The 12,971-nt window shown below is 37.4% G+C and overlaps 2 protein-coding genes across 2 annotated transcripts; both read left to right on the forward strand.

Moving 5' to 3' along the window:
• The first annotated feature begins 482 nt into the window (after nt 1–482).
• LOC117620211 (polyamine oxidase 1) lies at nt 483–7,830 on the forward strand. Its single transcript, XM_034350350.1, has 10 exons — nt 483–583; nt 670–919; nt 1,269–1,406; nt 1,707–1,768; nt 1,927–2,081; nt 3,703–3,846; nt 4,879–5,028; nt 6,033–6,287; nt 6,919–7,000; nt 7,122–7,830. Exons 1-10 carry the CDS (start codon nt 532–534, stop codon nt 7,349–7,351), a joined length of 1,518 nt encoding a protein of 505 aa, XP_034206241.1. The 5' UTR covers nt 483–531; the 3' UTR covers nt 7,352–7,830.
• A 1,083-nt stretch (nt 7,831–8,913) lies between these two features.
• Nucleotides 8,914–12,573, forward strand: LOC117620118 (probable glycosyltransferase STELLO2). The gene is made up of 3 exons (XM_034350233.1): nt 8,914–11,004; nt 11,589–11,715; nt 11,794–12,573. The coding sequence occupies exons 1-3, from the start codon at nt 9,314–9,316 to the stop codon at nt 12,265–12,267; spliced, it is 2,292 nt and encodes a 763-aa protein (XP_034206124.1). The 5' UTR covers nt 8,914–9,313; the 3' UTR covers nt 12,268–12,573.
• Nucleotides 12,574–12,971: the final 398 nt, after the last annotated feature.

The raw sequence follows: 12,971 nt of genomic DNA on the forward strand, positions 1-12,971 counted from the left end.
TTTTATTTATTTATATTGTTAAATATCTATACCTGATGTAAATAAATGATATTGCATAACCAAAAAAAACTAATTAAAAACCAAAGCACAAACGTGACAAGAGGCTAGTATAGATTATGTAAACTTATCTATTGGGCTTTAATAAAATTTCTCTGGCAAAAAAAAAAAAAAGCTACTCAACACTAACTTTGTTTATTGAAAGACGAAAACACCCTCATAAATTTTACAACTAGAAAAAGTTTTACAGGTAAACATCACGTGCGTAACGTGTGAGTGATTACCGCGTCGACGCGTCAATGCCCGTCAAACCAGAGAGGGAAATGGAAAAGACAAAAGTACTCACATTTCTTCGTGTACAACTCAACATCTCTCTCCTCTCTGTCTCTACCTGAAGTATCCCAACCCCGGACCCCCACCCCACAAAAAAAACTATATAAACCGACTCCCGCTATTTCTGCTTCTCTAGCCAAACAATACACAAATACACAACACACACCTCTCTCTCTCTCTCTTGGTCTCTCTCTCATTCTCATGGAGTCCCCTACTCGCTCCTCCGTCATCATCGTCGGTGCCGGAGTCTCCGGTGAGATTCATAGCCACCGTCGATTTTGATTACTTTGACTCTCATTTCTCTCTCGTCCTTATCATTTTCTCTCTCTTTTTCTAAAGGTTTATCGGCGGCGAAGGTTTTGATCGAGAACGGCGTGGAGGACGTAGTGATTCTGGAAGCTTCAGACCGTATCGGCGGCAGGATCCGAAAACAAGATTTCGGAGGCTTGTCGGTGGAGCTCGGCGCCGGCTGGATAGTCGGCGTCGGAGGCAGAGAGTCGAACCCGGTCTGGGAGCTTGCCCAGAAATCGAATCTCCGCACTTTCTTCTCCGATTACAGCAATGCTCGCTTCAACATCTACGATCAAAGGTCCGTATTCGGTTTCATTCATTTTAGTGAATTCCTTGCTTAAAGTGCACCGTGTGCGCATTGCGCTTACCGTAACGGCTTGCCCCTCGCGTCTATTTATGCGTCGTTTGCTACTTTGCTCCGTTGGTGAACGAACGAGTTCGAGTTTAAACACCGCCGCGGGCGTTTTGTCTCAGCATCTTGGTCTTAACAGCGCAGTTTAGATTTTTCTGGTTTTGCTGCTATTATGCGCCAATGTTGAACTGCTTGCTTTGGGCTTTTGCGCTGCATTTTAGCTCCATCAGCTTAAATTAGCACCATTTTACCAATATAAATAACTTGCCGAGTAAAATTTGTTTGTGTACTGCAGTGGGAAGATATTTCCGAGTGGAATCGCCGCGGACTCGTACAAGAAGGCCGTGGAGTCGGCGATGCAAAAGCTGAAGAAGTCTGAAGCCGACTCTTGCTATGGTGGTGGCGACGTCACCAAAGCCGCCGAATCGTTTTCGTATGTCTCCTTCTCTCTTTCATTATAATGTCTCGATCGCTTTGTCTTCTTCTTATTACTATTTTAAATTTAGTTTTATTTCCCTGTTTGGTTTTTTTTTTGTTTTTTTTTTATTTTTTTTATTTTTTATTGTTGGGTTTTTTCCGCGAAATTTACCTTTGTGGAATGTGTTGGTTTTGTAGATATTCGTAATTATTTTATTTTACTTTTGAGGAATTTGGGTTTTGATTACGTTTTTTTCTTCTAATTATAGTCACGGTTTGTGTGTGTGTTTTTTTAATTTTTAATTTTGTTTTCTAGTACGCCAAAAACGCCGATAGAGCTGGCTATTGATTTCATCCTGCACGATTTTGAGATGCCAGGTCAGTTTTCACACCTCATTCCGCGGTCAATTTTCTGTTTGGTTGCTGAGATTTTCTAGTCGTCTTTCAAAAATGAATGCCAGATGAAATTTTGTTCCTAAATTATGAATGGATTACTTTCTGACTTTGATTATTGGAGAAATGTGTTTTGTGTGCAGAAGGTGAGCCCATATCAACATTCCAAGACTTTGGAGAACGAGAGTTTTTAGTGGCGGATGAAAGAGGGTATGAGCATCTGCTATACAAAATGGCTGGAGAATTTCTTTTCACCTCTGAGGGTAAACTGTTGGACAATCGTCTCAAGTTCAACAAGGTACAAGAATCTGATCCTCCTCGTTTTATTTCATTATCATTTTACTATTATTCTAACAATTTTTCAAAAGAAAGGTGTCTTCCTTTTTGCTGTTTTTTAGTTACCCAATCATAGGGACAGAATACGAGTAAAAAATTACAGATAAAAGAACAGAAAGTGTGAGATGAAAAAGCTGATTTTCTGTTTTGTTTGTTTCTGTGCGCTGATTTCCTTTTTGCTGTTGAGATTGATTGACCCAGCTTTGGGAGTTTGCGGATAATGACGTTTCTGAAAGCTGTTTTTCTCTAATGATATAATAACTATCATTATTCTATTGCAAATTACACCTTCTTTCTTAAAAGGGTCAACTAATATTTTTGTTTTGGTTTATACGAATTGGATCTTGTTATCTTTATTGCATCATTCTGATAGTAAAGTCGAGCAGTTCATAAACACGTCTTAGAAACAAATTTTGAAGTTTCCAAGAAAAGATTTGGTAGAGCTGATTTTCTCATTTTTTTTATTCGAGAAACACTTGTATGAAATAGAGGTAATATTATTTTGCACAGTACTATTTTCGTCTCATATAAGTTTTTCTATTTTTGTCCGTTTACACTTTCTTTTATTAGTAATAGATAGTAAGTGGTAGATAAGGATGTTCCACCCAAAACATAGAAACGTAAAGAAAAGCTAACAGGCTAAATGGCCAAAGACTCCATTGGCCTTTTGTTTCAATGTGACATTACTTACCACTTCCCTATCAAGTTTTCCAAAGACTTTATTTCTTTAGTTTTGCTACTGACATCAATGATGATATCCAATACTGGGTTTGTTTTTTCTCGTAACGAATGATATTGTGACTTCTTTGACCTTCGTTATATATTTTGAAGTGTTTACGCCAAAGCTGGGACTCAACTTTTCTGTTCTTTTCTTTTCTTTCTTTTATCTTGAGTGCCATTCATTTGACTCTGTAACAATAATTTCTGATTTCAATCGTACAACCATGAAGAGCCATGATCTTTGTGACCTTTTGAAAGCTTTTTTTTATCACTCATAAATTAGTAGGGCCCAAAGTGCGAGTTTCCATTGCGCTGCACAGTGTTCATTATTGAGTTTATGACCCATGAACAATAAACGTTGAGTTGAAATGTCAAGTCGGCTCAAATAAGATCATGAAAATAGGGGGTGTGGTCACTTTTCTCCAGTTAATGGGGCTTGTTGGCTTGTTGTCTTTACTTTTCTCAAATAAGAAATAAGAATAATGTACGAGTTTAATGTTGTTGATAAATTCTTCCGAATTTGTTGAGTTGTAATGGTAACCTTTGTAGTTATTGTATTTGTATTATACTTATAGTGTAATTATGAGTGCAATGCCTCTACCGCTTTAAAAAAAAAGATTTTAAAAAAAAAAGAGTCTGTTGTGTTCACCTCCTTTGAGAAACTATAAATTCATTGTGAGATAAATAGGTCTGAATTTCAGATTGCACAGTTTTTCTTAGTTTGACTGCCCAGGATCTTATGGGGTTGTTGCCTTGGGCTCTTCACAAGTTGATTTTGTTTTATGGCAGATTATTTTATTTTATTTTATTTTATTTACTGTTAATACATTTATGAAGATGATTCCATGCTTGATTTGGGGCAGGTTGTTCGGGAGTTGCAGCACTCGAGAAACGGCGTTACGGTAATGACGGAGGATGGTTGCGTCTACGAAGCAAATTACGTGGTTTTGTCTGTTAGCATTGGCGTTCTCCAGAGCGAGCTCATTGCCTTCAATCCACCTTTGCCCGTACGTCTCTTCTCTTTGTTTATTTCATTTCATTCATGTCACTAGGCTCACTATCCAATTTGCCATAACAGACAACTTTTCTTGACATAAGATGTGGATGTGTCTTTCAGTTATTGGACCATGAATTTTTGTGTGCATATAATATCTCTCTCTTTCTTTCATCATGCATTTCACACTGATTTGGATATGCATCTAGTGGGGGAGAATCTTTGCCCATTCACTTTGCTTGGTCCAATATATATATAGTGGAATCTGAAGGGCTAGGTGCCTAGCATATGGGTCCCTGTAGATGGGAGTTTACTATTTGTTTATTGATATTTATTAAGGTGGAGTTGGTCCACAGTATTAAATGCAATTTAGTTGGAAGAAAGTCAGAATTTATGGATAGCTGGGCTCATTAAATGAGGTTCACTGGTTGATGACGCATGAGGAAGATGGGTGAGCAGTGTATGCCAATCCCATGGATTATATGATCCATAGAATTTTAACCCATTGGCTTGCCGATAGGTTAAATAAATGTAGGTGTTGAATGCGAATCAGTATCAGAAAATAGTGAATGCGGATCAGTATTTGCCTTACTATATTAGTTGGTGCCTTCATTACTTTCCAAAACAAGAAAAAAAAAAAAAAAAAATTTGCTAGTGCCTTCCTTGTGTAAACTATTAGACCCAAAAACGGTGTGAAGTGACAACATTTGCAAAGGTTAACGTACATTTTAGCAGCTTCTTTGAAAGGAGTTGGTAGTACAAATTATATGCTATAAAGTCATCTCAGTGTGTAGTTGTGGTCTGTTTATGTTTTCTCGCTGGTGTATAAGACCTACAATTATGTCATGATATAGCTTTGTCTGCTTAGGTAGGCCAATACTCTTGGTGACAACTTAACAAGGATGTAATTTTTGTTTTAACGTAACAAAACTAGTTAATGTTTGCTCTCTATGACTGAAAGCCATCTCATTCAAAGTCTCTTTTGATATAGTTGTTGTACTTTGCTTGAAATCATACTAACATGGTGAATTAAATTATGTCAAAGAGGTGGAAAACTGAGGCTATACAGAAATGTGATGTAATAGTGTACACAAAGATCTTTCTCAAGTTCCCCTCTAAGTTCTGGCCTTGTGGCCCAGGAAAAGAGTTCTTCATCTATGCCCATGAGCGGAGAGGCTACTACACATTTTGGCAGGTTGGTTAAATGTTGCTTCCAGCAGATCAACAGATTCAATAAATTTGTTGTGCACAGAATTTCCTACTAGCCTGTCATATTTTAAAGCCATTATTAGTTATTTAATTTAATTCGATAAATGACAACATTTTAATTTTCATTTCAAGTGTTGTGGTTCATGAATCTTGGAAAAACATTTAAAATTTAGGATTGCTCACTACAAGAGCTTTGAACGCAACCTTCAATACCTAAAATCATAGGTGGGAGGGCATGTAGCTCAAGTAGTTAAGAACATTTACCTGTGCACCCGAGGTCCTATGTTCTATTCCCTCCTCCCCCAATATCGCTTGTATTAAAAAAATATATATCATGTTATGAGGTATAACCAAGCTGTCATTTTAGTTTTGGTTGATAAGAATCTTGCTGCTTCCCCAGTCTGGGTACATACAAATTGCTAAATGAGTTAGTACATAAACTCCGCACCTCTTTCTTTTTAGATAACCTCAGTATTTAGTTTTGAAACTTGAAAACGACCTTGTCCATTATATTGCGTGTTTTTCAGAGCTAGGTTGTAACTACCGCCATTTACAATATTATGGTAATAAATATTGATTTCTTTTCTTGTTCTGATCAACAAACTAGATATCTCTGTCACTTTCTTAGAGCTGGCAATATTGGTTTCGCTTTGAGCTCAATCAGTATCCCAACTATTGTTCATTTGCTTTAGTATTTGAATACTGTACATTATGATCAAATCTCAAACCTCTATTATATTAAAATCATCTTCTTTCGTTTTATTAGGAAAAAATCCATATATTTTAAGGACAACTAGTGGCTAGTTGTGAGATGTCACTGTCTTTCTCATTTACAAAACTATTTATTTGACAGATATTTCTAAACTTATATTATGACAAATAAAATATGTGAGATTGATACATATAGTATATTTTAAGTTTAGAATTGGATTATCTTTACCTCATCATATTCTCTCCAAGCTGACTGCTAATCTGTTGCCATGTTATCAGCACATGGAGAATGCATATCCTGGATCCAATATACTGGTCGTGACGTTGACGAATGAGGAATCAAAGCGTGTGGAAGCTCAGTGTGATGAGGAAACATTGAAAGAAGCCATGGGGGCTCTTAGGGACATGTTTGGACCCAACATTCCTGAAGCTACTGATATATTTGTACCTCAGTGGTGGAACAATAGGTTCCAGCGAGGCAGCTATAGCAACTACCCAGTAATCTCTAATGGCCAAGTTGTTCGTGACATCAAGGTTTGCCTTCTCTCTTTGATCTTCTATTTCTCAATTAATAGATCAAGTTTTACTTCACATATCTGGTAGCGTACGTAAAGATGATTGATTGAATCGTTATGCTCTAATTACCAATATTCAGCGTCCTTCATCTTTGGTAAGTCCTAAACTGAGATAATTAAACAGAGTATAGCTGGTTTGCGTCAAGGAGAACGATCTCATGGGGTTACAACTTATAAACTGAGCCTTTAGATGTATTTGTAGGCATATGATGACCTGTAAGATTGTTAAATGTAAGTTGGAATCTGCTAACTTTGACAAAACCTTTTACTCTATGATATCATTGCTTATGTGGCTTGTCACACTTATCATTTTGATCTACATGGTATGTGACATCGTGGAGTAAGAAAATTTTGTACAAAAATATAAGAAAAACGGTAAAAGAAAATTGTAGCGATAGTATTGCTCGCTGAAGTTTATGTATCTTGTATTTGGGTTGCAGCAGATATGTAGAACATGTACCTTTTTCTCTGATCTGCTATCTTTTTAACCAGAGCTCCTTGATCAATGAAAAGAAAATAGATCACAGATTAATAAAAAGCTCTGTAACCAACTGACATTACTTTTCTTCGTCTTTTATGTTTATGTCCAGGCCCCATTAGGCTGCATCTTCTTCAGTGGAGAACACACAAGCGAGAGATATAGCGGCTATGTCCATGGCGGATACCTTGCAGGTGAGCAATTCTTCTGAGAGTTATTTGGGAGATTAAAGGCCTCAAATTATAAACATAAATTCTAATGTGGTCTTGTGTGTGTTGTGTGGCATTGGTGTTTGATGATTTTTATGATCAATAGGTATTGAGACGGGTAAAGCTTTGCTGGAAGAAATAGAAAAGGAAAAAGAAAGGAGTATTGAGAGTGAGAATCAAACATTTTTGTTAGAACCCTTGCTTGCATTGACTGGTTCATTAAGTTTGACGCAAAACGATGCTGTATCGAGTCTCAAATGCGATATTCCTAGACAATTGTATCTAAGTGGCAAAGTTGGCGTCCCGGAGCTATATTATGACTATGTGGACCTATAGAAAAACCTCATTATGATGATGATGATGTTAAAAACATGAGCATTGAGAAAGATCTCACACGATGGAGTTGAAATAATTTCTGTTTAAATCCGTGATGCCGTTTACGAAGTTTTGAATCAAGTGAGAGATACAGGAGCAATATAGCTGGGAAAAATGCAAGTCTGTGTGGTAGTATGATTCATAATGGTATACTTGGGGGATGAAATCAATGAAGTTGCAATGGTTTTGGCTCCAAATGGAACTGGTATTTGGGAGAATATACATAATAGAGTAGTCGATTCGTGTAGTCAGTTGTGGAGGGAGGGGGGTGGAGAGAGGGGAGAAGGCTGTAGTTTAGGCTCTAATTGTACTGGTAATGAATGTTAAGTTCACAAGAAGAAAGTAGTCTTTCTCACTTTCTTCTGGGTTATTGAACGTACTGGTATCCCAATTTTTGCTCCAGTCTTATTTTATTTCACCAACTCAAATTTTCATTTCAATATTCCGCCACTTCTCCATTTAATATTAAATTGGTCCTGCCGTCAAAGTCTGTCAATTTTACCATTAAATTTAGGGGTGAGATCGTCCATATGGAATAAACTCTAATAAAAATTTAATTAAATAAACATTTGAAAATTAAAACGAATACTTCCCTGCAATAAACTTTTTTTTTTTTTTCCAAATAACTTTGACTATAAAACCATTAATAAGGATGGAGTTTTTAAAGAAATGTTGATAAATCTTGTTCATAATGAATGGACATTCCAAATTCTAATTGATTGAAAAAGTTAAAATGATTAAAAAAAGAGATGAAAACCCAACCCATTACCACCATCACAGTCGCCAATGCCATCACCAACCACCCCAACCCCTCTTTCGGCCAACCCCTACCCAAATTATCATCATTCCTCCCCATTCCAAAACCCCACCATGCACTATGACCTCTCTCTCTCTCTCTCTCTCTCTCAGAGACCAAATCCACACCACCCTTCCATCACAACCAGAAAAAAAAAAAGTCTGTTGTAAAAAAATTTGGGGTAAAAGATCTGTTTTATTGATATTTCAATTTCACAGGGGTTGGTTGGTTTTAATAGAAGAATAATATATATTTTCCTTCCATCACACCCACGGCCACTCATGAAGCCCACCCCTCCACATATGGAGCTAGGGTTCTAATTTGAGGGAGCTTCTAACATGTGAACGATTTTACTCTGAATTTAATAGCAAAATTTGATGGTAGGACCATTTTGATACTAAATAGATAGTTGGAGGACTATTGATATGAAAAATTTAGTTGATGTATCAAAATGAAACTGGAGCAAAAGTTAAGGACCATTTCAGTCAATAACCATTTTCTTCCAATATTTGTGTTTTAGCTTAATTATTGATGTGCCTTTGTGTTTTACTGAAAATCTCACTTTATCCTTTACATTTTTAAACTGAGTTAATATGCTCTATGTGCTTTATTTATGTATCCCCATTCCCCAATTCCATCAATTTAATTAGTAAAATCGTTAACTTACTGAAGGAATGTGGTAACGAAGGACACGGAAATAAAGCAACTACATACAAGTATCCTACAAATAGTTATGTTGTTTTAATTTGATCTCTCAGCAACCTATTACTCTTCTTGCAAGTCTTGCCTATTCTTCTTTTGAATATTTGATTTCTTGACCGAGAGCCTGAGATTCTCTAAATGGTCGTACCTTGTTGTGTCGGTGGCTTACCCAGAAACGGAAGAAGAAAAAAAGGAAAAAAAGAATTCTCAGTGACGAGGAGTGTAGACTAAGTACATAGTACAAGTGGCAAAGTAGAGAGCACAGACACAGTTCAGTATCGAATTGAGCTCTCTGAGTTTTTAGAACACACATTGATCAAACTCTTCAATTCAAACCCATCAATCATCACAAACCTAAAGCCGAAGGATTTGAAACCCTTTTCTAGTTTGATTTTGATTTTAAAGCAGAGCAGTTTTGGATCCAAATGTTGGTCCAAGACCGCTCTACCCCAAAACCCTCCAAACCCCAGCAACCCCTTCTCACAGCAAGTCACTTCCCTCAGTCCAAAATCTTCACTTTCCCCAAATGGGTCTCCTTTAATCTGTTCAAGATCACTACCATTTCATTCCTAACCCTCACCATTGCTGCCCTCTTCTTCCTCTACAATGCCAATGACTCTCCCTCCACCTTCCTCTGTTTCAACAAATCCCACCTCAAGATCCCCAAACCCATTGAATTCCCCAAACTTAGCTTCAAGTCAATCAAACCCATTTCAGATAAGTCCTCCAATTACGCTTCTTTCGGATCAGATAGATGGGTTGTGGTCTCTGTTTCAGATTATCCTTCTGATTCACTTCGAAAACTGGTCAAACTCAAGGGCTGGCAAGTCCTTGCAATTGGGAATTCAAGGACCCCAGTGGATTGGAGTCTCAAGGGAGTGATATATTTGTCAATGGATGACCAGGCCAAATTGGATTTTCGAGTTTTGGACTACCTTCCTTATGATTCTTATGTAAGGAAGACTGTTGGGTACCTTTTCGCTACCCAACACGGTGCGAAAATGATATACGACGCTGATGATCGTGGCGACGTGATTGATGGTGATCTTGGAGAGCACTTTGATCTGAAATTGTCAAATGTGGATGTAATGCAGGAGAAACTTTTGCAGTATAGTAATGAAAATCCGAATAGAACAGTTGTGAATCCATACATTCATTTCGGGCAACGGTCAATTTGGCCTAGGGGATTGCCTTTAGAAAATGTAGGCGAAGTTGGGCATGAGGAGTTCTATAGTGAAGTATTTGGAGGATTGCAGTACATTCAACAAGGTATATCTAATGGCTTACCGGATGTTGATTCAGTTTTTTACTTCACAAGGAGGTCAGGTTCGGAAGCATTTGACATAAGGTTTGATGAGCATGCTCCAAAAGTTGCTTTACCACAAGGTATGATGGTGCCACTGAATTCTTTTAATACATTGTTTCATTCTAATGCATTTTGGTCTTTGATGCTTCCTGTTTCGGTTAGTACAATGGCTTCTGATGTATTGAGGGGTTATTGGGCACAAAGACTGTTGTGGGAGATTGGTGGTTTTGTTGTTGTTTATCCTCCAACTATTTATAGATATGATAAGATTGAGTCATACCCATTTATGGAAGAGAAGGATCTTCACATAAATGTGGGTCGATTAATTAAGTTCTTGGTTACTTGGAGATCTACTAAGATTAATTTATTTGAGAAAATTTTGGAATTGAGTTATTTGATGGCGAAAGAAGGGTTTTGGACTGAGAAGGAGGTGAAGTTCACTGCAGCTTGGCTTCAAGACCTGGTTGCTGTCGGGTATATTCAGCCAAAGCAGAAGGCCATAAAGTTGGATCGGCCGAGAACAGCCATTGGTCTTGCAGACCGGAAGGAATTTATTCCCCAAAAACTACCTTCTGTGCATCTTGGGGTTAAGGAATCAGAGACAGTAAATTATGAGATAGGGAATTTGATTCGCTGGAGGAAGTTTTTTGGCAATGTTGTTTTGATCATGTTTGTCGGTGGGCCAGTGGAGCGGACTGCGTTGGAGTGGAGATTGCTTTATGGCAGGGTATTTAAAAGCGTGGTGATTTTGTCGGACGGTGCTAAAACAGATTTAGCTGTGGAGCAAGCTACTCTGGACCAAGTATATAAGTAAGTTGTTGATAATGTTCGTGGTTTCTTTGTTGTCAATGCCAACTTCCACACATTCGTGGGTTTTTCTTTTGGCAAGACCAGATTGCGTTGGTTATTTTCTTTGCGTGTGCGTATAGATATCTGTGTCTTTATTAGATCTGATGATGCATGTTGGATTTTGGGTTGTCTTCTGCTAAGATTTTATCTGATTGGCCTTCCATGTTGTCTTGTTTCTTCTGGTTCATTCAATTTAATCTGCATCGGAACATCCATTTGATATAGAACTATAGTTTTTTAGTTAGTTTAGGAATCAACATTATACTTGATATCTATTTTTTTTTTATAAAAAAACAATATACTTGATAAGAATTGAGGAAAAGAAACCTATTCAAATTCTTAGAATTGTCAGTCTCTTTTTAATCATTGACTTGGAAATGACTCAAAGTCAAAGTTACATCCTATGCACCAACTTATTCAGGTTGTAATTATAGGCGATCTTCTAATATGGTAAATAGTTAGCAATTTGAACACAGCCTTTGCTTTAATTTTCATCATTTTTAATGTGTATTATGCTGTCCTTACAATTCTGAAATGACACGCAGGTATCTCCCCAAAATATTTGACAGGTTTACCAGTGCGGAAGGGTTCTTATTCCTGCAGGACAATACCATTCTCAACTACTGGAATTTACTGCAAGCAGACAAGACTAAGCTGTGGATCACTGACAAGGTAATGCAAATTCCCAAGTACAACACCCTGTATTTTAGACAAACACTCACTGATTCGTTCATTCCCTATCTCTTCCAGGTTCCTCAGTCTTGGACTACAGCCTCAATCCATGGTAAAGACTCCGAATGGTTTTCAAAACAAGCAGACATGGTAAAGAAAGTTGTCAGCACTATGCCAGTTCATTTACAGGTCAGTTACAAGGAGAGTAGCACAAGGGAGCAGGGTCTCAGTATACGCAGCTCCGAGGTATTCTATATTCCTCGACAATTTGTTGGGGACTTTGTAGATCTTGTAGGACTTGTGGGAAAATTTGAAATCCATAATAAGGTAGCAGTTCCCCTGTTTTTCATGGCAATGGATTTACCTCATAAATATGACTCTGTGCTCAATACAATGATTTATAAGCCAGAGACATCATCCAGCAACTCTTCAAACATTTATTCTGCTCAAGCCCCAGCCATACACCCATGGACCGTTTCCAGTGAGTCAGATTTCATCGAACTTTTAAGATTCATGGCAACAGGTGACCCTCTACTAACGGAGCTATTTTGAAGTACAGAAAAGTTAAACTTTGTACCATTCCCATTATATACGAGGCATCTCCAAAGAGATTGGCACTTGAAGGGTAGAAAAATACTTAATACTTTAGTGAACTTGGGTATTTACTTTTCGTCTTTATATGTTGTGGAAATTTTGAGGTAAGGGGAAAGGATGTCATGCAGTTTGTTCAGGTAGGTTTCTTCTGCTTTTACTTTTCTATTTTGTACAGAATTTTCTTTCATCTGTATGATTCAGTCATTGTATTTGAGCTGTGGATATATCAAATGAGAAGCATTTATTAGAAGAATCATTCCTCAACTGCTTCATAGTTTTCCGACACCAGCCTTGAAAGTTGATCAAGTAGCGTTTTTATAGTGAAAATTTTCAGTGTCTGTACTCTCCAGTTTATAACACCGATTGTCTCCTAGAGATTTTGAGATACGTGAAGATTCATCCCTAGATTATGTAAAGATTCATCAAAACAGAGGGTAAGTCCTGAACACTGTTGGAAACGTGAAATAAGCATTTAGGAATTGAGATACGATGTATAGAAAGGGAAACCCATCTCTTGTAATCAATTCATTTTGGGTGATTCTATGAACATCAATGGACATTCTTGGTTATCCGTAAGCAATTCTTGGGTGTCATCCATAGAATCACCTGTCATTTTCCCAAGATCCAATAATTGTTCAATTGTCTAGTTCGGGAGTAAGAAT

This window comes from Prunus dulcis, chromosome 2 (genome assembly GCF_902201215.1).
Source record: "Prunus dulcis chromosome 2, ALMONDv2, whole genome shotgun sequence".
Taxonomy (NCBI): Eukaryota; Viridiplantae; Streptophyta; class Magnoliopsida; order Rosales; family Rosaceae; genus Prunus; species Prunus dulcis.